At 37.4% G+C, this 21,843-nt stretch overlaps 1 protein-coding gene across 2 annotated transcripts in view; it reads right to left on the bottom strand.

Moving 5' to 3' along the window:
* HDGFL3 (HDGF like 3) overlaps window positions 1–21,843 on the bottom strand; it is an 87,612-nt gene that overhangs the window by 33,486 nt on the left and 32,283 nt on the right. For both annotated transcript variants that reach the window (XM_047797652.1, XM_047797653.1), the window contains exon 2: window positions 2,877–2,953. In XM_047797652.1, coding sequence (XP_047653608.1) covers window positions 2,877–2,953 — 77 coding nt within the window. The remainder of the gene's footprint in view (window positions 1–2,876; window positions 2,954–21,843) is intronic.

The following is a 21,843-nucleotide window of genomic DNA, read 5'->3' as shown; positions in this document are numbered from 1 at the left end:
AGCTCTGATTGGACCCCTAGCCTGGGAACCTCATATGCCGTGGGTGCGGCTCCCGCCCCCCCAACAAAGAATTCAAGTTGATAAAATAACCTGAGGAAGCCTATGACTCCTATCACTAACCTTCCTTGATTGTTCACCTTTAACTCTTCGGCATGATTGTATTTCATGGAATCCAGAGATAGTTTATTAGGTTACTATAGATTTAACCATTTAACATACCTGACAAACTGAGAATGAGAAGGGAATGTGACTTTGGGTACAGTGATTTCACTTTTAGAGAAAATTGACATGAATTACTGGACTATGGCTTTTGAAGTTTCTCCAGCCCTTGACTCAATGTATAGGAATTAATTGGCCTAAGCTGCCTGAGGTTCACTTCAGCTATTAATGCTAACCAGAGCTTGTCTGTAATTATGCCATAGGAGTCGGGATTAATAATTCAACTGGCCATGGAAGCTATTGCCAGAAAGAGGGACAATGAATGAATTATTCTAGAGCAAGTCCTTATTTTTGATAGACAATCTTGGTTTTTCCCAGATTACAGATAATTCCACAAATCAAATCCTCTCTCAATTGATTAACTTTGCTGCACATTTAATAAATTTTAAAGGGTATCCCAGAAAACAAAATTGTTCAAAGCCACAAGCTCTAAGGATGTTATTTTTTCTCCTGGCCAAGGCTGCCTTAAAAACTGTCCATACTAAAACTACTTGGGTTAAGTTATAGGGAGCAGAACTTGGGGCTCCAATCACCTATCTGTTTGAGTAATAGAGTCAAAGCCATATTTTGAGAAAAATTCTGGCCCCGCCTAGGGATACTGCTGTTCTTTACCTTTCACATACTTTCCCCCTGTTTCATTTAATTAATTTTAATTCATTCAACAGCTATTCTTTAAAACACCTACCATGGGCCAGGCACTGTGCAAAGCATTGTGTATGAAGGGCTTCACCACATCCACATGATCTCTGCCTTCACAGAGAGACTGAACACTAGGTACTTGCCACAGCATATAATCTTAGGTTTTGGGGGATACCCAACACCTAGTAAATGATCAGCTGATGCATGTTATGACAGGTCTTCTGAAGTTCATTTTCCTCTAGATGTTTCAAAATCTATCTCTGGATGATCAAACTGGCGAAAACCTCACATAAGGACTCTAACATACTGTTCCTCGGTAGAACTGCTTTTACTGAATTGAGACTTGGAATGATGCCAATGACTTATCTTAAGGATGCTCTCAAGAAAGAGCTTTGTAAAACCCTTTATACTGTTCACTGGAATGATTCATTTACTATCAATATACCAAGTGGCAAACTCTTTAAGGGCACCTTTTTATTTCCAGTGCCTTAGAGAATACCTAGAAAATGTTTATTAAGTGAATGGAAGTTACCACATAATGTTAGCAAATGGTTGATTTTGGTGTATATAGTGGAAATGCAATAATCTTGTTTATTAAATTCTGCCTTGTTCCAAATATACAATCAGTTTACTTGGAATTAGGTCCTAAAGAAAAAGCAAAATAATGGTATAGACATAAAATGGAGGCAGGAATGAGGTAAATAGGAAAGTATGTAACAAAGCCCTATGCACTTATCACTATAGGTGAAACCTTTCTTTCTAAGCTTCTAGAAACCTCTCCAAGGAGTAAAATATGTTACATAGTCCACAAGTGTCTATTAGATAAAAATAAAACAAAGAAAATAAAACTGACTTCTATTCCTCACATGAAGACAAGAAACAAACCTGTCTTAAAGGGCCCTCTCCTTTCAAGGCAGAATGAGGAAGATGAAGAGTGGTAGACAGAAAGCTAAGAAAACACTCATGTCTGGCTCTACTAATATTCAAATGAACATAAGGGATAACCCTGAATTTGAAGACTTATAAGATTTCATCATACTTTTTAGCTTTCCCTCCATTTACAATTCCTATTCCATTTGTGTTCTTGTTATAAATAACCATACATGTTCTTAGTGTATGCTGACTCCTACTATTCCCTAGTGTCCATTATCTTCTTTCTTTTAAGGGATTACTCCTCCCAATTTTTTTCCCCAACAGGGTTACCTAGCTAGAGACTATGTCTCCAGCTTCCCTTACAGCTAGATGTGGCCATATGACCAAGTTCTGGCCACTGGAATAAATGTAAGAGTAAGTGACATATTCAACTTCTGTGTCATTTCCTTACTTCTTTTTCCCTCTTTGCTCTACCTGGAAGATGAACAGGTGCTGCTGAGCTAGTCATTGCTTTTTTGTTTTTTTTTTTTCAAATAAGCAGACAAGGGCAACACCCCGGGTAGTGGCAGGATAATACAACTGAAGGTCCCTAGAACAGGACAGACTACTCATCTTGATCTCTCTGCCTATTTCTGGATTATCTCCAAAATAAAAGAAGTTCCTATATTATTTGAGAAACTGTACTTTCAGGTTCCTTTATTCAACACTTTGACCTGTACTCTGATCAACACAATTACGAAACCATAGAAAGGTGGTATAGCCTCCTTCTGGGTCCAACAAATCGAAGGAGCCTGAGAGAAAATAACTTTGTTCTGTGAAATATGAATGGAAGAAAATTCCCTTGCAGGGAAATACACAAGAGCTATAAAAGAAATTACCAGGAATGGTAAGGAGACCACCCTAGAACTTAAAAGTATCCTAAAGGAAACTTCTAGGTGATGCCTAACATTTAAGTAGAAACAGAAATGACATTCAAAAGCAAAATAAAAGTCTTTATACATAAGAAAAAATACATTACCTTTGTAATTCTATATAATTGACTGTAATGATTTCTTAACAACATATAAATGCTATAGATCATTTATAAATAACGTAGTCTGGCAGAATTAAATTAGAACTGTTGAAAATTTGTTTTGTTGACTTACGTTTCATGGGTGCCAAAAAAGAAGATAGGATACTTATTTGCTGGAGGCTTCACAGCTCCCTCTGGGAGTTCGTCAATCTAATAAAAATAAAATCATGTAAAACAGCATAAACATGATATAAACACTATTCTGATAATTTATTGCTAATTTCCAAATAAAATGACTCTAATAAAAATCCCAATAGTTTTTCTTTTCCTAAACCTTATAAAATTATTTTAAAGGTCATATTTGGCACACCATATGGATAGTAACTCTGTAAACTGATTATAACCATTATGACAGTACATAATTAGAAGCTAAAACTACTCGTTTCCTTATACTGAATCGAATTACTCTTGGGAATCTGTCCCAGTGAAGTACTTCAAACAAACAAACAAACAAACAAAACAAACAATAAAGAGAAACAAAAAGATGCAATTGGGGAGGATAACAGAAAATTCACACACGCACACACACTTACCCCCTCTAGAAACATAAGCATTACAAGATAGGAGAATTATGGAAAATTAGCTAGAAATATTATGTGGTCATTAAAAGATATCATCTCTTGCCTGGACTATTACAAGTCTATCCCCACACACTGAAGCGGGAATTACCTTTTTATGTATATTTGATGTGTCAAATCCTTTAATAGCTTCTCATAGCTGTGAATTTGAAACTTTTGGGGCTTTTTTTGTTTGTCTGTTTTTATGGCTACACTTGCATCTTATGGAGGTTCCCAGGCTAGGGGTCGAATCGGAGCTGTAGCTGCCAGCCTATGCCATAGCCACAGCCATGCCAGATCTGCCACCTACGCCACAGCTCATGGCAACGCCAGATCCTTAACCCACTGAGCGAGGCCAGGGATTGAACTGGCATCCTCATGGAGACTGACGGAGCCACAACGGGAACTCCCTGGGGCATTTCAAAAATAAAGATCGTCAGTCCTTCCTTAGACCTACCAATTCTTACACACAGCTGAGGTTGAGGACTTCTAAATGGATAAAGTCCAAATTCCTTAGGGTGTTTCAAGAAATAGTCCTTGACTCCTAAACTCCATCTGTAGCCCCAACCTTAACTTGGAACTCCAGGCATGAAACTATAAACTTATAAACCATTTCTATTTACAGGTCCTATAAGCAGCTTAAGGTGAAGAAAAGCCTACAAATAGGAGAATAGGCATACCTGTAGTTTTTAGAGCAAAGAAAATAGTCTGGCATCCACTGTCTTAAAGAACTCTGCAGGCCTTCTTAACTAATATAGGCCTACAGTCTAAGCATTACTACACCAGCACAGACTGAACTAAACAAACTACGTGTCACAGAACAGATGCTCTGGGGCACTGGGAAAAGATGGACTTTGAGTCTAGAAACTTGTAGTTAAGTCTTGCTTCTGACTAAAACTGTGATAGCAAAGATATCACTTAATGACTTCTACATCTATAAAATGAGACGGTGGCACTAGGTAACATCTACCAGGTTTCCTTTGAGTCCTCAAATTTCATGCCTTGTTTAAAACTGAACTAATTTTCTTTGCATCTGTTTTTGCTTCCTGTCGTAAGTATTGGTACACTCAGTTACCAAGAAAGAAATCTTGATATTTTTACTATTTCCTCAAGTTCCATGTTCAGTTTACCAAATTCTGCCAATTTGGTTCCTGAAATGTCTCCAAACTGATCACTATTCTCATTACTAAATTTAGTTCCCTAAAAAAACCTCTCATGATCTTTAACAAGGCCATTATAGCGGCCTTTCAAAGAATCTCCTAGGCTTTCCCCTGTTATCTACTATACAACTTTTGTGTAAAACCTGCAGGTGTTATATTCAATACGCTACCCTATAATGACAATTATAAAATAACTTCATTTTGAATAAAATTCAATACATATTCAATTATATATACACACATACATTATTGTGGTTAAAAAATACATAAAGTTTTCCATCTTATCCATTTTAAATTACAGTTCCCATAATGTTAAGAATATTCAGTTAGGATAACAGTTCTCCAGAAAATGAATAACTATATCTTAAATGGATAAAAAACCAGAACTTAATATGGAAATGCATGTTTATATATATATGGTAAGTAAGCACTGAATCGCTAGTTGACAAAATACATTGCATCATGGCTGGTTTTTTTCTTTTTTTCACCCTTGTGAAAAAACTGAAAGTAAATGTTTTTTTAAAAAACTTTCTTTCAGGAGTTCCCGTCATGGCGCAGTGGTTAATGAATCCGACTAGGAACAATGAGGTTGCAGGTTCGGTCCCTGGCCTTGCTCAGGGGGTTAAGGATCCGGCATTGCCGTGAGTTGTGGTGTAGGTTGCACACACAGATCGGATCCCACGTTGCTGTGGCTCTGGCATAGGCCGGCAGCTACAGCTCTGATTAGACCCCTAGCCTGGGAAACTCCATATGCAGCGGGAGCGGTCCAAGAAATGGCAAAAAGACAAAAAAAAAAAAAAAAAAAACTTTCTTTCAAATAAAAATGCAACTTTTGGTTAAACTCTTCCTTTGCTATCTCAAATAACTAACATCTACTGTAGAAGTTGCAAAGTTATGGTCCTTAGGCCACGTCTGGCCTGAAGAATGGTTTTCTTTGGCTCAGACAGTGTTTTTAAAAAACTGAATTAGTTATTAACACTTTAGACCTGGAAGATTCATATTAAAATACAGATTAATAGCCTCTGGGGAAAAAAAATATTCAAGATAGGGATGAGCAACACTAAGCCTGCATTCCCACAAGGCAAGAGTTAGCTGCAGATGATCAACAGCTGCCTTTAGGTAAGGTATGTTCTCTCAGGTTTGTCACACTTTCCACTACTCTCTAGGTAATGTTGTACGTACTTACATTGCTTGCCTGGCCCTTCTTAATATTGAGTTCATGACCCCTATAATAAATACTGTCATAAATAGCGGCCTTACCATCATGCTGGTTCCCTCATAAAGGTGTTAAATGTTGACATGTACTCATTGTATTTTACTGAAAGTCTCACTTTTAACTTTTTTGAAAATTATGCTTTGACAATTCTGGAATTATACCAAGTTGTTGACCTTTCTGAACCAATTAAAGACTGCACCTCCAAGGATGATTTTTTTCTGGCTTCTAGAGTGAATACCAAGTGGCAACAGAACTTTACCTTCAGAGTTTCTGTTTTTCTGACTTTTATTTTTCAATTTATTTCTGGTTATTGGCTATGTTTGGTTCTGATTCTGGCTTGTATACAGCCAAAGTGTTATTCCACATAGTAGGAGCATGGGAACCTACTCTCTTTTACGTATGACAGGGCAAATAATTTGGTACATTAGTCTTTTGGTTTATAGTAGACTAAGTCTTACTTCTACTGGAAAGAAGAAAAGCCCTTTGAGCTCTAGATGAGTGAGTGTATTTTTTTTAACAGATCCTTTATTTTTTGTCTTATTATTATTATTATTACTATTTTTGGTTGTGCTCATGGCATGCAGAGAGAGGTTCTGGGGCCAGGTATCAAACCTGTGCCACAGCTGTAACCAGAGACACAGCAATGGTGATGCCAGATCCTTGACCCACTGAGCCATGAGGAAACTCCAAGTATATGTGCCTTGTTTCCTTTAACACATACAGGAAGTTGTAGCTGAAGTTGTAGACCTGAAGCTGTAGGCTCTCTGTGTGTTTTTACTTGAGAGAGCCTTTATCCTTCCTTGTGTGAGTCTGAAACATTTTTCTACTTCTGAGTAGGATATCAACAAATAGATATAAATTTCTTAAAATGAAAGAGCTCTATTTTATTGATTTAGATACTAATAAGATAAAAATCTAATATAAGGAAACATAATCCTCAGGAACTTAAAAAGTGAATGTAGAGTTGGTGGCCTTTTTGTTATTGTTCTTTATTTGTCTGCTTTGCTCACTGCACGGACGGTTTTGGGACATCAATTACAAACTGAGGCCCTACAACTCTAAGCGCCCTGTGGACTTGGGACCCAGAGGGAGGCAGTCCCATATTTTCTAGAAAACTCATTCTCAGAATTTCATTCCTGGACTATCACTGTGTCACCTGCAGATTCATGGGAAATGCCAGTTCTCGGTCCAGAACCCAGACCAACTGACTCAGAGAATTTGAGAGTTAGGCCTAAGAATCAGTGTTTTAAGAAACCTCAGCTGTTTTTGATATACATCATAAGACATTCCATCCTTGCTTCTTGTGATTAACCTAAGTCTGCTTAAATCTGCAGGATTTTTGCACTGAGATTACAAAATTGCATTAGTGCACATTTATTTTCCTAATACTTTAAAAAATTCATAAAATGTCCAATTTTCTATTTTTTAATTAAAGGAGTGCTACACTATATTAAATGTGGTGGCCTTTTAAGAAAAAAAAAACCCCTTCTCACAGAAACTGTTAGTTCTGAAGGGTTTTTACATAAAAACCCAAATTTAAGTAATCAAAGTAAATCCTTGAACAAATCAGACTAGCTGATAATTTTTATTTAAAAATAGCTCTTTGTCTTTATCTGGATTTGATCATTGTAGAGTATAAAATAAACAAATTAAAAAATATATAATTGGGAAGTTCCCATTGTGGCTCAGCAGTAATGAACCCGACTAGTAACCATGAGGATGTGGTTCAGTCCCTAGCCCCGCTCAGTGGGTTAAGGGTCTGGCATTCTGTGAGCTGTGGTGTAGGCTGGTGGCTGCAGCTCTGATAACACCCTAGATTGGGAACTTCCATATGCCATAGAAGTGGCCCTAAAAAGAAGAAAAAAAAATTGGGTTTTCTCATCAAGATACTAATCTATATCTAAACTTCTTAAAAGAGTCTACCAATACACTAATATTACTTCCATATAATGTTTAAGATTAAGGAAAACAAATTATAATTCTGACAAACTTTTCTTTATCAACAGTAATTATGTTCTTTGGTATGTTAGATTAAACATAATTTCCAATAGTTAACTTTAAGAACTTGGACTAATATTAAAATGCATTAATTGAAAGGTAATATTTACATCTTTGAATTATTCCTAAATAAGAGAGAATATGGAAACACTGGTCACCAAGTATAGTTTTAACATATACATGATTTTAATTTTTTATGTTATGTAATGGAAATGATATGAGAATTATGTGTACCAAGTGCTTTGCTGGTTTCCTAAAACACTTGTATGTGACAAAAATTTCTCCGTTAAAGAGAAGTTAGTTAGTTTGGTTAAGTTATAATTAATATGGAGACTAAGACTATACAAGAAAAATAGTGACACAGAAGTATAACCATGTACTCAAGGTAATGAATGACACGTGTTCCTGTTTATTAACAGGAAAAGATTAGTTTTGTACTTGAAATAAAGTACTAGGTTCTTCTAAAATGTGAAAGAGGATAATAAAGGACAAACCTGGATGAATACTGAAAGCTGTGGAAGATTTGTGGAAAGGAAAATCTATTTGCCTTGGACCACAATAACTGCAAGTAATATCCTCAAAAAATGCAATAAAATGTTAAAAATTTTGTCAAAGCTGCCTCAGTTTTGATGGATTTATTCATAAAACTAAAAAGATAAAAGAGTTCTCATGTGGCATGGGTTGGATTCCCTGGCCTGGAACTTCTGCATGCCATGGGTACACACACACACACACAAAAGGAAGTTTATAAATTCTATTAATATCAAATATTTGTTAATATAAAACCAGAATTTGGTTTTCTCTGTTAAAATAAATTGGTTTTGGAGTATTCTATCAGTTCTTTTTTTTTTTAAATTAAAGTCCAGTTGATTTACAATTTCGTGCCCATTTTTGCTGTACAGCAAAGTGACTCAGTCATATATACATACATACACATATATATATATACACACACACATTCCTTTTCTTTTATTATAGTCCACCATGAACTATCCCAGGAGACTGGATAGTTCCCTGTGTTGTACAGTAGAACCTCACTGCTTATCCATTCTAAATGTAACAGTTTCCATCTACTAATCCCAAACTCTCTGTCCATCCCACTCTCTCCCTTTCTCCCTAATCTATCTGTTCTTAATACGATAGGGTAAAAAGTTATTCTTTATCCTCTGAATAATCTGTGAAGATAGCAGAGATGCCATATATCACTAGAATAACTTCTTGGACTTTGTGCTGACTCTTAAATTTGTTTTTAAACAAACAACAAAAGTTCCTTACTAAAGAGTTAGTCTTTAAAAACAATTGGGTTACCACATTCTATGTTAAAATATTATACTGTTACTTTGACTAAGTCTTTATTCATTATGCTCAGATAGCTAAGCGCCTATCTTAAGTAATGAAGTCTGATAATTTTTATGATGCTGCTGAGTTCAGAGTACTCACTGTGAAACAAATGATATGGTTCAGATTGTAGTATGAGACTGAAAGTTCAATACTATGTGTTGCCCCAGTGTTTTATAAAATTGGGATGGTCCTGAATGGCCTACCTGCAAGTTCTCTTCCTCACTCTGCTCCTATGGATAAGGTTCCCTAGCCAAAAACCCTTCCTCATCAAAAGGATCAAGCACAGTTTCTCCTTACCCCTAAGTAGTAGGTTTTGGTTCCCTACTAGCCGCAGAATTAATCAAACTAGCCAATCACATCCTCCTGTGGGAACCTCACTCTCTTGACACTACAAAGCCCGCCTCCCACTGCCCAGGTTGTTCACTGATTCTGATTACAACCTCTAGGTCTGCCCTGTATGCAGTGTCCTCTTCCTCCAGGGTGTGAGTTGATATAACTAATAAGTTGTTGCCTATCTTATCTGTCCAGTGTTGTGTTAAGCCACTCCCATAATCATACAGTGGGAATTCTCTCTCTCACCAACAAGATGAATAGGAAATGATTAAGATAGAGACAGGCACCAACATCAGGCAATCTTATCAGGATGTTGGGGTTAAGAGGTTCCATACAGTGCTCAAATTTACATGTGTGGTAGCCTAGAGGTTTCACATACTGTAGGTTTCATACACTTGTAGTAGGGAGTGTGGTTCAGTGGCGGATAGAAGCCCTAAAGGCCAGAGGGCTAGGCAAAGATACCAAGGTCCCAGAGTTCCTGATGTGGTTCTGTGGGTTAAGGATCCCACTGCAGCAGCTCAGGTCACTGCCGAAGTGCAGGTTTGGTCCCTGGCCTGGGAACTTCCACATGCCACAGCAGGAGCCAAAAAAAAAAAAAAAAAGGAAGGAAGGAAGAAAAAGATACCAAGGTCCCTCCCTTGGCAGTCCCTTCAGAAATGCTCACAGCTCATTCATTCCCTTGCTTTGCTAAAGCTTTTCCTTACAACCCAACTTCAAATAGCACCTCTTCACCTGTCATTCTCTATTTTTAAATTCTGCTTTATTTTTATTTTATTTTATTTTATTTTTCGTCTTTTTGCCTTTTCTAGGGCCACACCTGCGGCATGTAGAGGTTCCCAGGCTAGGGGTTCAGTTGGAGCTGTAGCCGCTGGCCTACTCCACAGCCACAGCAATGTGGGATCTGAGCTGCGTCTGTGACCTACACCACAGCTCCCCGCAACACCGGATCCTTAACCCATTAAGCAAGGCCAGGGATCGAACTCGCAACCTCATGGTTCCTAGTCGGATTTGTTAACCACTGAGCCACGACAGGAACTCCTAATTCTGTTTCATTTTTACTGCAAACATTTCCCTTACATTGAACATTTGTTTCTTCACAGTAGAATATAATCTGTGAGCAGTAAAATTGTTTTGTTCACCAAAATAGCTCTACTGCTTAAAGCAGTAAAGATACACAGTAGGTACATAATAAATATTCTAAGAGGATCAAAGTCTTCTTATTGAATCAGGGTCTGAAGAAGCCTATACTTAAACATGGAAACAATCAGTGACCCTGGTTGTGATGGAGAAGAGAAAGGTACATCACAGAACACTTTCAGTAACAAATTAGTAAGAAAAACTATTATGAGATTATAGTATAAAGGAGTCTCTATGCTTAAGGAAAAAATAATACAGACAAATTTGTCACTTTGAATATGCCATAAGGATTTGGGGGGCTAGCTAACTAAGAATGTGGAGAAAAAAGACCATTTTACCTATGAAAGTTTATGAGGTGAGGTTAAATTACAGTGTGGAAAAAAACCTTGTGATCTTGTTATAAAATGGCTTTAGTAAAGAAAAGTCTACAAGTGAGTCAACATATATCTTTACTGTAGGGACAGAAAGTGAAAGCACACTATAGAAAAGGAAATGTACACAAAACGGGAAAAATTTTTAAATGTGAGTATATTTGGCTTAATAAACAGGTAATTAATCAACTTAATATTGGAAAATAACACTTTCTTAGAAGGACCCCAACCATGACGATAAGGAAATAACTTCCAAAATAACCATTCAAAATACCTGTTGAAAACCAGTTCCTATTGTGTATCTTCAAGAATACAAAAACCACCACCTGTTAGCTGACAGAGCAATTTCACACTGAAAGACATTTTTTTCACTCAATAAAACTCCGAAAAAACCTCCACATTTACGTTTTAAAAAATTATACATAATTTTGAGAAGTCGCAATACACCTAGAATGCAGTGTTTTTAACTTATTGCAGTCTTTCTGTAGAGGACAGGCCAGATGCCCTACAGAGATGCCTAATTAATATGCTACATTGCTGCTTCTGGAGGAGCACATATGGGGTGTTAACAGGAACAGTCAATCTAACAACTGAAAAACTCAGATGGAACAGTAAAAGTGAGAGATTTGGTTTATGACCTTCACATAAGATCTTTATTTACATTGTCAGGCCCTTCCTTTCTTTTTTCTTATGGCTGCACTTGTGGCATATGGAAGTTCCTGGGCTAGGGATCAAATTGGAGTTGGAGCTGCAGCTGCCAGCCTACGCCACAGCCATAGCCATAGCAACACTGGATTCGAGCCACAACTGTGACCTACACTGCAGCTTGCAGCAATGCTGGATCCCTAACCCACTGAGTGAGGCCAGGAATTGAACCCATATCCTCAAAGAGACAACCTCGGGTTCTTAACCCACTGAGCCACAACATGACTTTTAGTCATTGGCTTCTTTTGTTCAATGTGTTTTTGAGATAAATTCACAGTGTATTAGTAATATAATTCTATATCACTCTTTTATGTTGCCAAGTAGTATTCTACTGCATCCATCTTCCTCCTGATGCAATGATGGATATTTGTATTGTTTCCAGTTTTAGCTATTGTGAATAAAACTGCTATAAACATTCTCGTACTCTTTTGGGGGGGATAAATGCTTTAATTTTTCTTGTATAAATACTTAGAAGAAGGATTACTGGGCAACAGTGTAGGTATATATGTGTTTAACTTTGTAAGAAGCTTCCACACTGTTTTCCAAAGTGGTTATACAATTTTATGCTCCCTTGAGCAATATATGAGTTCCAGGTGTTCCAACATTTGGTATACCAGTCTTTTTAATTTCAGCCATTCCAATAGGTGTGAAGTATTATCTACTGTAGATATCTTTAACATACCAAACTGTCACAGTGCTCTATACATTTACCCAAGAGAAATGAAAGCATACGGCCATGTGAAGACTTGTACAAGGGTGTATATGGCAGCTTTACTCATAACAGCAAAAATCTGGAAGTAGCCTACATGTCCATCAACATGGGAAAGGTTAAACAAACTGTGGTGTAGTCATACAAGAGAATACTATTCTGTAATAAAAAGAATGCAGTACTAATCATATAATAACATGGATGAATCTCAAAAACATTATGCTAAATTAAAGTCTTACATAAAAGAGTAATACTGGAATATTGCATAAATGAAATATTGCATGCTTCCATTTATAAAATGAAGTTCCAGAAAACAAAAGGCTAATTTATGATTTTAAAAAGAGATCTAAACAGCTCACTCTGTGGAAAGTGGGAGTGGTGACTGACAGGAAAGAGGCATGAGAGAATTTTCTGGAATGATGGTTAAATATTTCATATCTTAGAGGGGTTTGGGTCATAAAGGTGTATAAGTTTGTCATCACTTATCAAATGGATTCAAATTTATGCATTCACTGTAGCTAACTTTAAAATGGAAATAAATGGTAAATTCTAGTTAATTAAATGCATGCCAAAATGTTTAGTAACTAAAAACATACTAAGGTATGCAAATTAATTTAAAATACATAAAAATAAGATGAATTGATGGATGGATAGAAATTGTTAGATGGATAGACCATTTATGACATAGAACAATCTTACTGGAGTTCCTGTTGTGGCTCAGTGGTAACAAACCTGACTAGCATCCCTGAGGATGCAGGTTCAATCCCTGGCCTTGCTCAGTGGGTTAGGGACCCGGCATTGCCATGAGCTGTGGCGTAGGTTGCAGACATGGCTCAGGTCCTGTGTTGATGTGGCATAGGTTGGCAACTGTAGCTCCAATTCAACCCCTAGCCTGGGCATTTCTGTATGCTGTGGGTGAGGCCCTAAAAAGCAAAAAATAAAACGACATAACAAACCTAGCAACATGTTAATTGTAGGACTTCCCACCGTGGCTCAGTGGGTTAAAGACCTGACATAGTCTCCATGAGGGTGCGGATTCCATCCCTGACCTTGCTCAGTGGGTTAAGGATCCAGCATTAACGCAAGCTGCAGTGGAGGCCAGCAGCTGCAGCTCCGATTTGACCCCTAGCCTGGGAACTTCCATATATTGCAGGTGAGGCTCTAAAAAGCAAAAAAAAAAAAAAAAAAGTTAACTGGAGAATCTAGGTGGTAGGGATATGGTGTGTACTTTTCATATCAACTTTCGATATGTTTTTTAAAAATTTCATAATATTTTGGCAAAAATAGGAGGAGAGGGGAGAGAGGATAAGGGCAGTACAACAGGTTGGTTATAACCTTGTTCTTAAAATGGAGTCAACAGATATTGTTCGGTCAACAAATCAATATAAGACAGGAAATTGTGCTTTATTATAAGATGAGGTTGATTTGTAAAACTGTGTTACAATATTTTGACTAAAAAAAAATGAAGTAATGCTATTTGCAGCAACATGGATGGAGCTAGAAATTATCATACTAAGTGAAGTAAATCAAATAAAGGCAAATATCACATGATATCACTTACATGTGGATGCTAAAAGAATGATACAAATGAACCTATTTACAAAACAGAAACAGACTCAAAGACAGAATTTATGATTATCAAAGGAAAAAGCAGGATAGAGGGATATATCAGGAGTCTGGATTATTAGATACATACTACTGTATATAAAATAATCAACAAAGACCTACTGTAATAGCACAGGGAACTGTATTCAATATCTTGTACTTACCTATAATGGAAAAGAATCTGAAAAAGAATATATATATATATAAAACTAAATCACTTTGATGTACACCTTAGACTAGCACAATATTGTAGATCAACTATACCTCAATTAAAAAATTTTTTTAACTTTTTTTTGGGGGGGTCTTTTGTCTTTTTAGGGACACACCTGCAGCATATGGAGGTTCCCAGGCTTTGGTCAAATTGGAGTTGTAGCTGCCAGCCTACACCACAGCCACAGTAATGCCAGATCCGAGCCTCGTCTGCAACCTACACCACAGCCCACGGCAACGCCAGCTCCTTAATCCACTGCGCAAGGCCAGGGATCAAACCCACAACCTCATGGTTACTAGTCGGGTACATTAACCACTGAGCCATGATGGGAGCTCCCTAAAAAAAATTTTAAGAATTTTTTATAACCACCAAATTGTCAATTACAGATTGCACTTCCACCAATGTGAGTTTCTATATCCCTACATCTTCACTAATAATGGATAACATCAATTTATCTTATTTGCTATGTGAAAACTGGTTTTAATTTAACTTTTAAAATTATAGATGATGTTGAACATCTCTTTGCATTAAAAAGCTATTTGTATTGTTTTCTATAAACTGCTTTTTCATACTAACTGCCCATTTTTCTACTGTGTTGTTATCTACTTTTGTTATTCATCAGTAAAAGCTCCTTTTATCTATCTGAGCCTTTTTCCTATCCTATGTTACATGTTTTTTACTCATTTATCACATCTTGATTTCATCTGCAATATATTTATTTTTTTGTCAGCAGAAAATCCTTTTTTTTAATACCTACACCTGCGGCATATGTAAGTTCCCAGGCTAGGGGTCAAGCTGCAGCTCTCCGCCTATGCCGCAGCCACAGCAACACCAGATCCAAGCTGCATCACTGACGTGTGCTGCAGCTTGCTGCCAACACCAGATCCTTAACCTACTGAGAGAGGCCAGGGATTGAACCCGTATCCTCACAGATACTAGGTCATGTTCTTAACCTGTGAAGCCACAATAGGAACTCCAGAAATCCTTTTTTTTTTTTTTTTTGTCTTTTTGCTATTTCTTGGGCCGCTCCTGCGGCATGTGGAAGTTCCCAGGCTAGGGGTCGAATCGGAGCTGAAGCCACTGGCCTACACCAGGGCCACAGCAACGCGGGATCCGAGCCGCGTCTGCAACCTATACCACAGCTCACGGCAACGCCGGATGGTTAACCCACTGAGCAAGGGCAGGGATCAAACCTGCAACCTCATGGTTCCTAGTCGGATTCGTTAACCACTGCGCCATGACGGGAACTCCGAGAAATTCTTAATTTTTACATAGTAAAAACCATTAATCTTTTCTTTTGTGGCTTATGAGTTTGTACCTTGCTTAAAATGCTTTTCCAACACCAAGATTACCCCCCAATTCTCCCATTTCCCCTTGTTATTACTTTTGTGGTTTCAACGAATTGTTTTCTTTAAGCTAGAAATACGCCTAATAGTGAATGTAGGGAAATGAGGACCCACATAAACAATTACTAGGACTATAATTTGCAACAAACACTTAATTAGTTAATATGACTGCATACATAAAACAAAAACATACATACCACATGGCCTAACAATTCCACTTCTAGGAACCAATCTATGCTATAGAAATAAGAACATGCATATGTAAAGATAAACAAACCAATATGTTCACTGAAGCTCTCCTGCCAAAGAAGAAACAACTAATGGGCCATCAGCGTAGGAATGGTTAACTAAATTATGGTACAGCCATACTATGGCATATCCATAGCCAAGATCTATATGTGTTGACTTGGAAAGCTAGCAATGTATCAAGAACAAGCGAAAAGAGCAAGCTGCAGAATAAAAATGGTAACTGCAAAAAACCAAGTATGCATGTTAATGCTTATGTAAGAAGAGAAAACATTAGGAAGGGTAAATGTCAAACTATCAATGCTAGTTAGCTTAGTGCAATAGGAATGGTAGTGCTACAAAACCACATATCTTCTGAAATTAAAAATGGAACAGGAGTTCCCTGGTGGCCTAAAAGGATTCAGCATTGTCACTATTGTGACTTGTGTTCGCTCCCTAGCTGGGAAACCCGTAGGTGCAGCAAAAAAAAAAAGTGACTGCAATCTTATGAGAGATACAGAGGCAGGTAAGCCATGCCTAGACTCCTGATCCAAAGAAATTGTGAAATAATAACTGCTTATTGTTTTAAGCCAAGAAGTTTTGGAGTAATTTGTTATGTAGTAAAAGATAATACAGGGTAGCTCCAAAAGAAGTTAAAAACAAAGGACAAAGTTAAAAACAAAGGACAAAGTTAAAATCAAGTACAAAAGAACTCATGAGCAAAAGAATCACCTCTAAACAGTTGCCCAGTCCAGATGGCATCAATACCAGCTCACAACAGTAATTAGTCCAATAAAAACTTTCCTGCCGCCTTCTACCCAATTTCAAACCTAGAGGGCTGAAGAATATTGGATGAGCAGTCAATGCATTAGGTGAGGTCAAAAAAATTAGTCTACCCCTTTCCCACTATAGTAGGCCAATCTTTAGGAAGTGTGTGTAAACTTCTTTGAAAGGGAGAAATTTTGGCTTTAAATAAAGTTTGAAATTTTATTTTTTTTCATTTTTATTTTTTTGTCTTTTGACTTGTGAGGGCCGCACCCACGGCATATGGAAGTTCCCAGGCTAGGGGTCTAATTGGAGCTGCAGCTGCCAGCCTATGCCACAGCCACAGCAACACCAGATCCTTAACCCACTGAGCGAAGCCAGGGATTGAACCCACAATCTCATGATTCCTAGTCGGATTCATTAACCACTGAGACACAATGGGAACTCCTGAAATTTTAAATAATCATACAGAATTGGCCATATTAATTATGCTTTTGTACTAGAACTGATTTGAAGACTTCTCATTAGCAAAGAATGATCAGAAAAGTTATAGGACTTCATCCAAAGGGAAAGGAGCAATCACAGATTGGGTTGGAACAGAGAGTAGAGGCAAAACAAAGCTTCAAAAAAGCAAAATGAAGAAAGAAAGATGCCAGAGCAGCTAAATCATCTAGAGAAACAGCAAAGGTGGGGGCAGGTCAAGATGAATACCAAGTAATGCATGAAGAGAAGACAAGAGAAAGTCAGCTTGGCTAGATCCAACAGGTCTCCACAGTGCTCTGAGAAGTTTGCATTGTTAATGACAGTCATGATGTCTGTTTCAATTTCAATACAGTAATTTTAATACTTTATCTCTAAAACTGAACAGTACGGGAGCCTCTTTATATCCACTAAGCAAGAAAATGTAGCCATAGTAGATAAGTAGGTTCATGATTTAAATATGCAGTTAGGTTTATCACTCAACTGAACACAGCTAGCTACTTGTGGATTTGACCACTAAATTGTTCTAATTTTTATTCTTAGTCTCATATTATATACCAAACTGCTGGTAAAACACCAAAAGGAATATGGATGTTGGAACTGAAGTTAGTGAAGAGCACAAAATGATAATAACCTTGTAAATTTTTCTCAAAATTATCTTCATTCTATCTGAAAACTGAATTTATCTGATCAAGATCAATTCTCCATCTGAACCATATTAAAAGGAGGAAAAAATGGTCACAAGTATATCTCAATTTAGCAGTTGATTTTTAAAAATTAATTACACTTCCAGATTATCATTTTGGTGACTATTTTTCATGTCTTTTATATGCATGCACATATTTTACATAAATGGGATATGCCACAGAAGCTATTATCATGGAAATCCTTCTTCTTTTAGAGACACGTGTGTATGTGGGTGTTTAGTGAGTGGTGGGTGAGTGGAGGTTCACCTCAGCAACCTCTCTCAGATCTGCTTATCGCCAGGTAATTATTATAGTTGACCCTTCATATCCACGGCTCCTCATCTGCTGACTGAACCAAGTGTGGGATGAAAAATCATTCAATGGGAGTTCCCGTCGTGGCACAGTGGTTAATGAATCCAACTAGGAACCATGAGGTTGCGGGTTCAGTCCCTGCCCTTGCTCAGTGGGTTGATGATGATCCGGGCGTTGCCGTGAGCTGCGGTGTAGGTTGCAGACGTGGCTCGGATCTCGTGTTGCTGTGGCTCTGGCGTAGGCTGGTGGCTACAGCTCCGATTAGACCCCTAGCCTGGGAACCTCCATATGCCACGGGAGTGGCCCAAGAAATAGCAAAAAGAGACCAAAAAAAAAAAATCATTCAAGAAAAAAATTCCCGAAAATCCCAAAAAGCAAAACTTGAATTTGTCAATTGCTGGTAACTATATATACAGCACCTACAGTGTATTAGATATTGTAAGTAAGCTAGAGATGATTTAAAGAATATGGGAGGATGTGTGCAGGTTATATATGAGGAACGTAGGTGTCTGCAGATTTTGGTATCTGCGGAGGTCCTGGAACTAATCCCCCTAAGAATACCAAGGCAGCGTGACTGCTCATAGCAAAAGTATGCTTGTCTCCGTGTTCACATACAAACATTTTATACACAGGCAGAAGTTTTTTCGGAAGGAGGGGGATGACAGTGTTTTTCTTTCACACACATGCAAACAAAAGAATCATTTTATAAAATTCTCTGTTATTAAAAGTCCTTGAAGTTAACTGGCTTAGATTTAACTCATTTATTTTTAATAACTGCATAATAATCTAGTGATTAGATAACCTATAATTTATTCAAGGAATGGGTATTTCCCTGAGGAATGGGAAATTTCCCATATTTTTAGTATTGTTGCTCTTTAAAAAGGCTACAGTAAATATACCTAGATTTTTATGCATTGGCGTTTCTATTTCCATGACATGGATTTCCAGGAGTGAGACTGTTGGATCATTTATTACAGGTATTATTCATCTTACTAGATATTGCCAGACTGCTTTCAAAAAAGGCTATAATAATTCACATTTTCTCCAAGGTATGAAAATGACTTCCCTTCCAATCTTTGACAGCATTAGGCATTGCTGCTCTTTTAAATTTGCATTTCCCTGATTAATGGTGAGGTTAAGTATCTTTTCATAGGTTTATTGGCTATTAGGACCTGCCCTTCAATGAATTACATATTCATATCATTTCTGCATTTCTCTACAGGGTTCTTTTTATTATTCATTGTAAGATATTAACCTGATATCTATAAATTCCATTGTAAATATATTATATAATATGTCTATTGAAACATTTTCTTCTCCTGACTTCCAAGAAAATACACTTTCCTGATTTTTTTTTCCCCCTTTTCTCACCATCCACTTCTTTTCGGTCTCCTTTTCATAGCTCCTCTTCTCTACATACAATTATTCCCTTGGTTTTCAATGCCTTCAATATATTGATGTGTCTCATATTTCTACCCACAAACTCCAGACCTCCCTCCCCTTTGAGCATCATACCCACATACTTCAGTATCTCATAGACATTTCAAATTTGTCTAAAAACAAACTCTTAACCTTATGGCCCAATCTGTTTATCTTTCAGTATTCTCAATGTGAGTAAATGACATCACCATTCGATCAGCTGCTCCTATTAGAAACCTGTCATTATCCATTTACCTGTCTTTCATAGATATACCTCATTAAACACTAAGTGCTTTCAATTATTAGCCCCCACCAATATAGCACCAAACTATTTCTTTTTACATCTACTGCTTTCCCTTCTGGTCTACTCTACTACCATCTAATTCCTAAACTTCTATAAAAACCTCCTAACTGGGTCCTTTGGATCCACCTACCTATTTCCCACTTCTGCCCCCAACAATCAATTCTTCAGATCCTGAACGTAAGTCAGATCATGTAATTCTGCTCAAAACACTCTAATGACTTTCCATATTTAAAAAAATTCTAAACTCACTGCTAAAGCTAGAAGATCCGTGATATTTTGTCTACTTACTTAAACTCATCTCCTGGCCCTAATCTTAGCTCATTCTGTATTAGCCTCATTTGCCTCCTTGCTCTTTCTTGAATACCCCAAGCTCATTCCAACTTTGACTCCAGAGAGCTGTTTGACTCCCTTCTTTAGAACATCTGACTCTCTTCAAATGTCACATTCTCAGAAAACCCTTCCTTGATTGTGTAAACACACACCTACACAACATCATATCATATGCTATCCTCTTTCCTTGGTTCATCTTTTTCCATGTCTCTTATGGAAATTACAGATTGCTTTGTTTGCTTATTCATCTGTCCTACTCTAAAACATAAGCTTTATAAGGACAGAAGATGGGTCCATTCTCATTCACTACTAAATCCCTAGCACCAAGAACAATGCCTGGCATATATAGCAGGAATTCAGTAAAATTTTTTTTCAAGAGTGAGTAAATGATGGGGAGTTCCCGTTGTGGCACAGTGGAAACTAATCTGGCTAGGAACCATGAGGTTGCAGGTTTGATCCCTGGCCTGGCTCAGTGGGTGAAGGATCTGGTGTTGCCATAAGCTGTGGTGTAGGTCGCAGATGTGGCTCAGATCTGGCATTGCGGTGGCTGTGGTGTAGGCTGGCAGCTCTAGTTCTGATTAGACCGCTAGCCTGGAACCTCCATAGGCCTCGGGTGTGGCCCTAAAAAGCAAAAAAAAAAAAAAAAAAAGAATAAGTAAATGTTGCTTTATTGTTTTATTGACACTAATCATTGCAAAGCTGGCCTAATTAAATTGAAAGCAACCAATATACAGCTGTAGTTCATTCATTTTTTAAAATATGCATTTTATTTTTTTGCTTTTAGGGCTGCACCCACAGCATGTTGAAGTTCCCAGTCTAGGGGTCAAACTGGAGCTGTACCTGCCAGCCTACACCACAGCCATAGCAATGCCAGATTTGAGCCATGTCTGTGACCTACATGGATCCTTAACCCACTGAGCCAGGCCAGGGATCAAACACATGTCCTCATGGATCCTAGTTGGGTTTGTTAACTGTTGAGCCACGAAGGGAACTCCATGAGTTCATTCATTTTTAATGTTTAATATTTTTACATCAATATAGCACAATTTAATTTTCCATTCTCTGTCAAAGGAAATTTGGGTTATTTCCAAGTTTTTTGCTATTATAAATGGTGTTCTGTGAATATTCCTGTGCACATTTTCTAGAATACATCTCTAGGATTAGAGATGCTGAGTAAGAAAGTATGCAAAACATAACATAACTTTACAACATAAAGCTAATTTATTTTCCAAAGTGTTTCACTAATTTATACTCCTTCAGTGGTATGTAAGAATTCCTGGGGGAGGGGGAGGGAGTGGGAGGGATCGGGAGCTTGGGCTTATCAGACACAACTTAGAATAGATTTACAAGGAGATCCTGCTGAATAGCATTGAGAACTTTGTCTAGATACTCATGTTGCAACAGAAGAAAGGGTGGGGGAAAAAATGTAATTGTAATGTATACTTGTAAGGATAACCTGACCCCCTTTGCTGTACAGAGGGAAAAAAAAAAAAAAAAAAAAAGAATTCCTGTTGATACATATCCTCTCCAACATATGACACTGGAAAATATCTTAATTTATGGCACTCTTATTATAATCTTAATCTGTATTTCCCTAATTACTAATAAGGTTGAGCATCTTTTCCTATATTTATAGGCCTTATGTATTGCTTCCATGAAATGGCTGTTCATGTCTTTTTGCCCATTTTTTCTATCCAGCTCTTTGTCCTTTTCTTACTGATTCATCCTGTATACTAAAGCTTTATGGGTTCTGTGGGTAGCAAACAAATTCCCTCAGGGTGTGGCTTATATTTTCAAGTTCATTAAAGGATTTCTTTTTATTGAACAGAA

This window comes from Phacochoerus africanus, chromosome 9, assembly GCF_016906955.1.
Source record: "Phacochoerus africanus isolate WHEZ1 chromosome 9, ROS_Pafr_v1, whole genome shotgun sequence".
In the NCBI taxonomy this organism is placed as follows: Eukaryota; Metazoa; Chordata; class Mammalia; order Artiodactyla; family Suidae; genus Phacochoerus; species Phacochoerus africanus.
The sequence above is the reverse complement of the archived record's forward strand: the minus strand, read 5'-3'. Positions and strand labels throughout refer to the sequence as shown.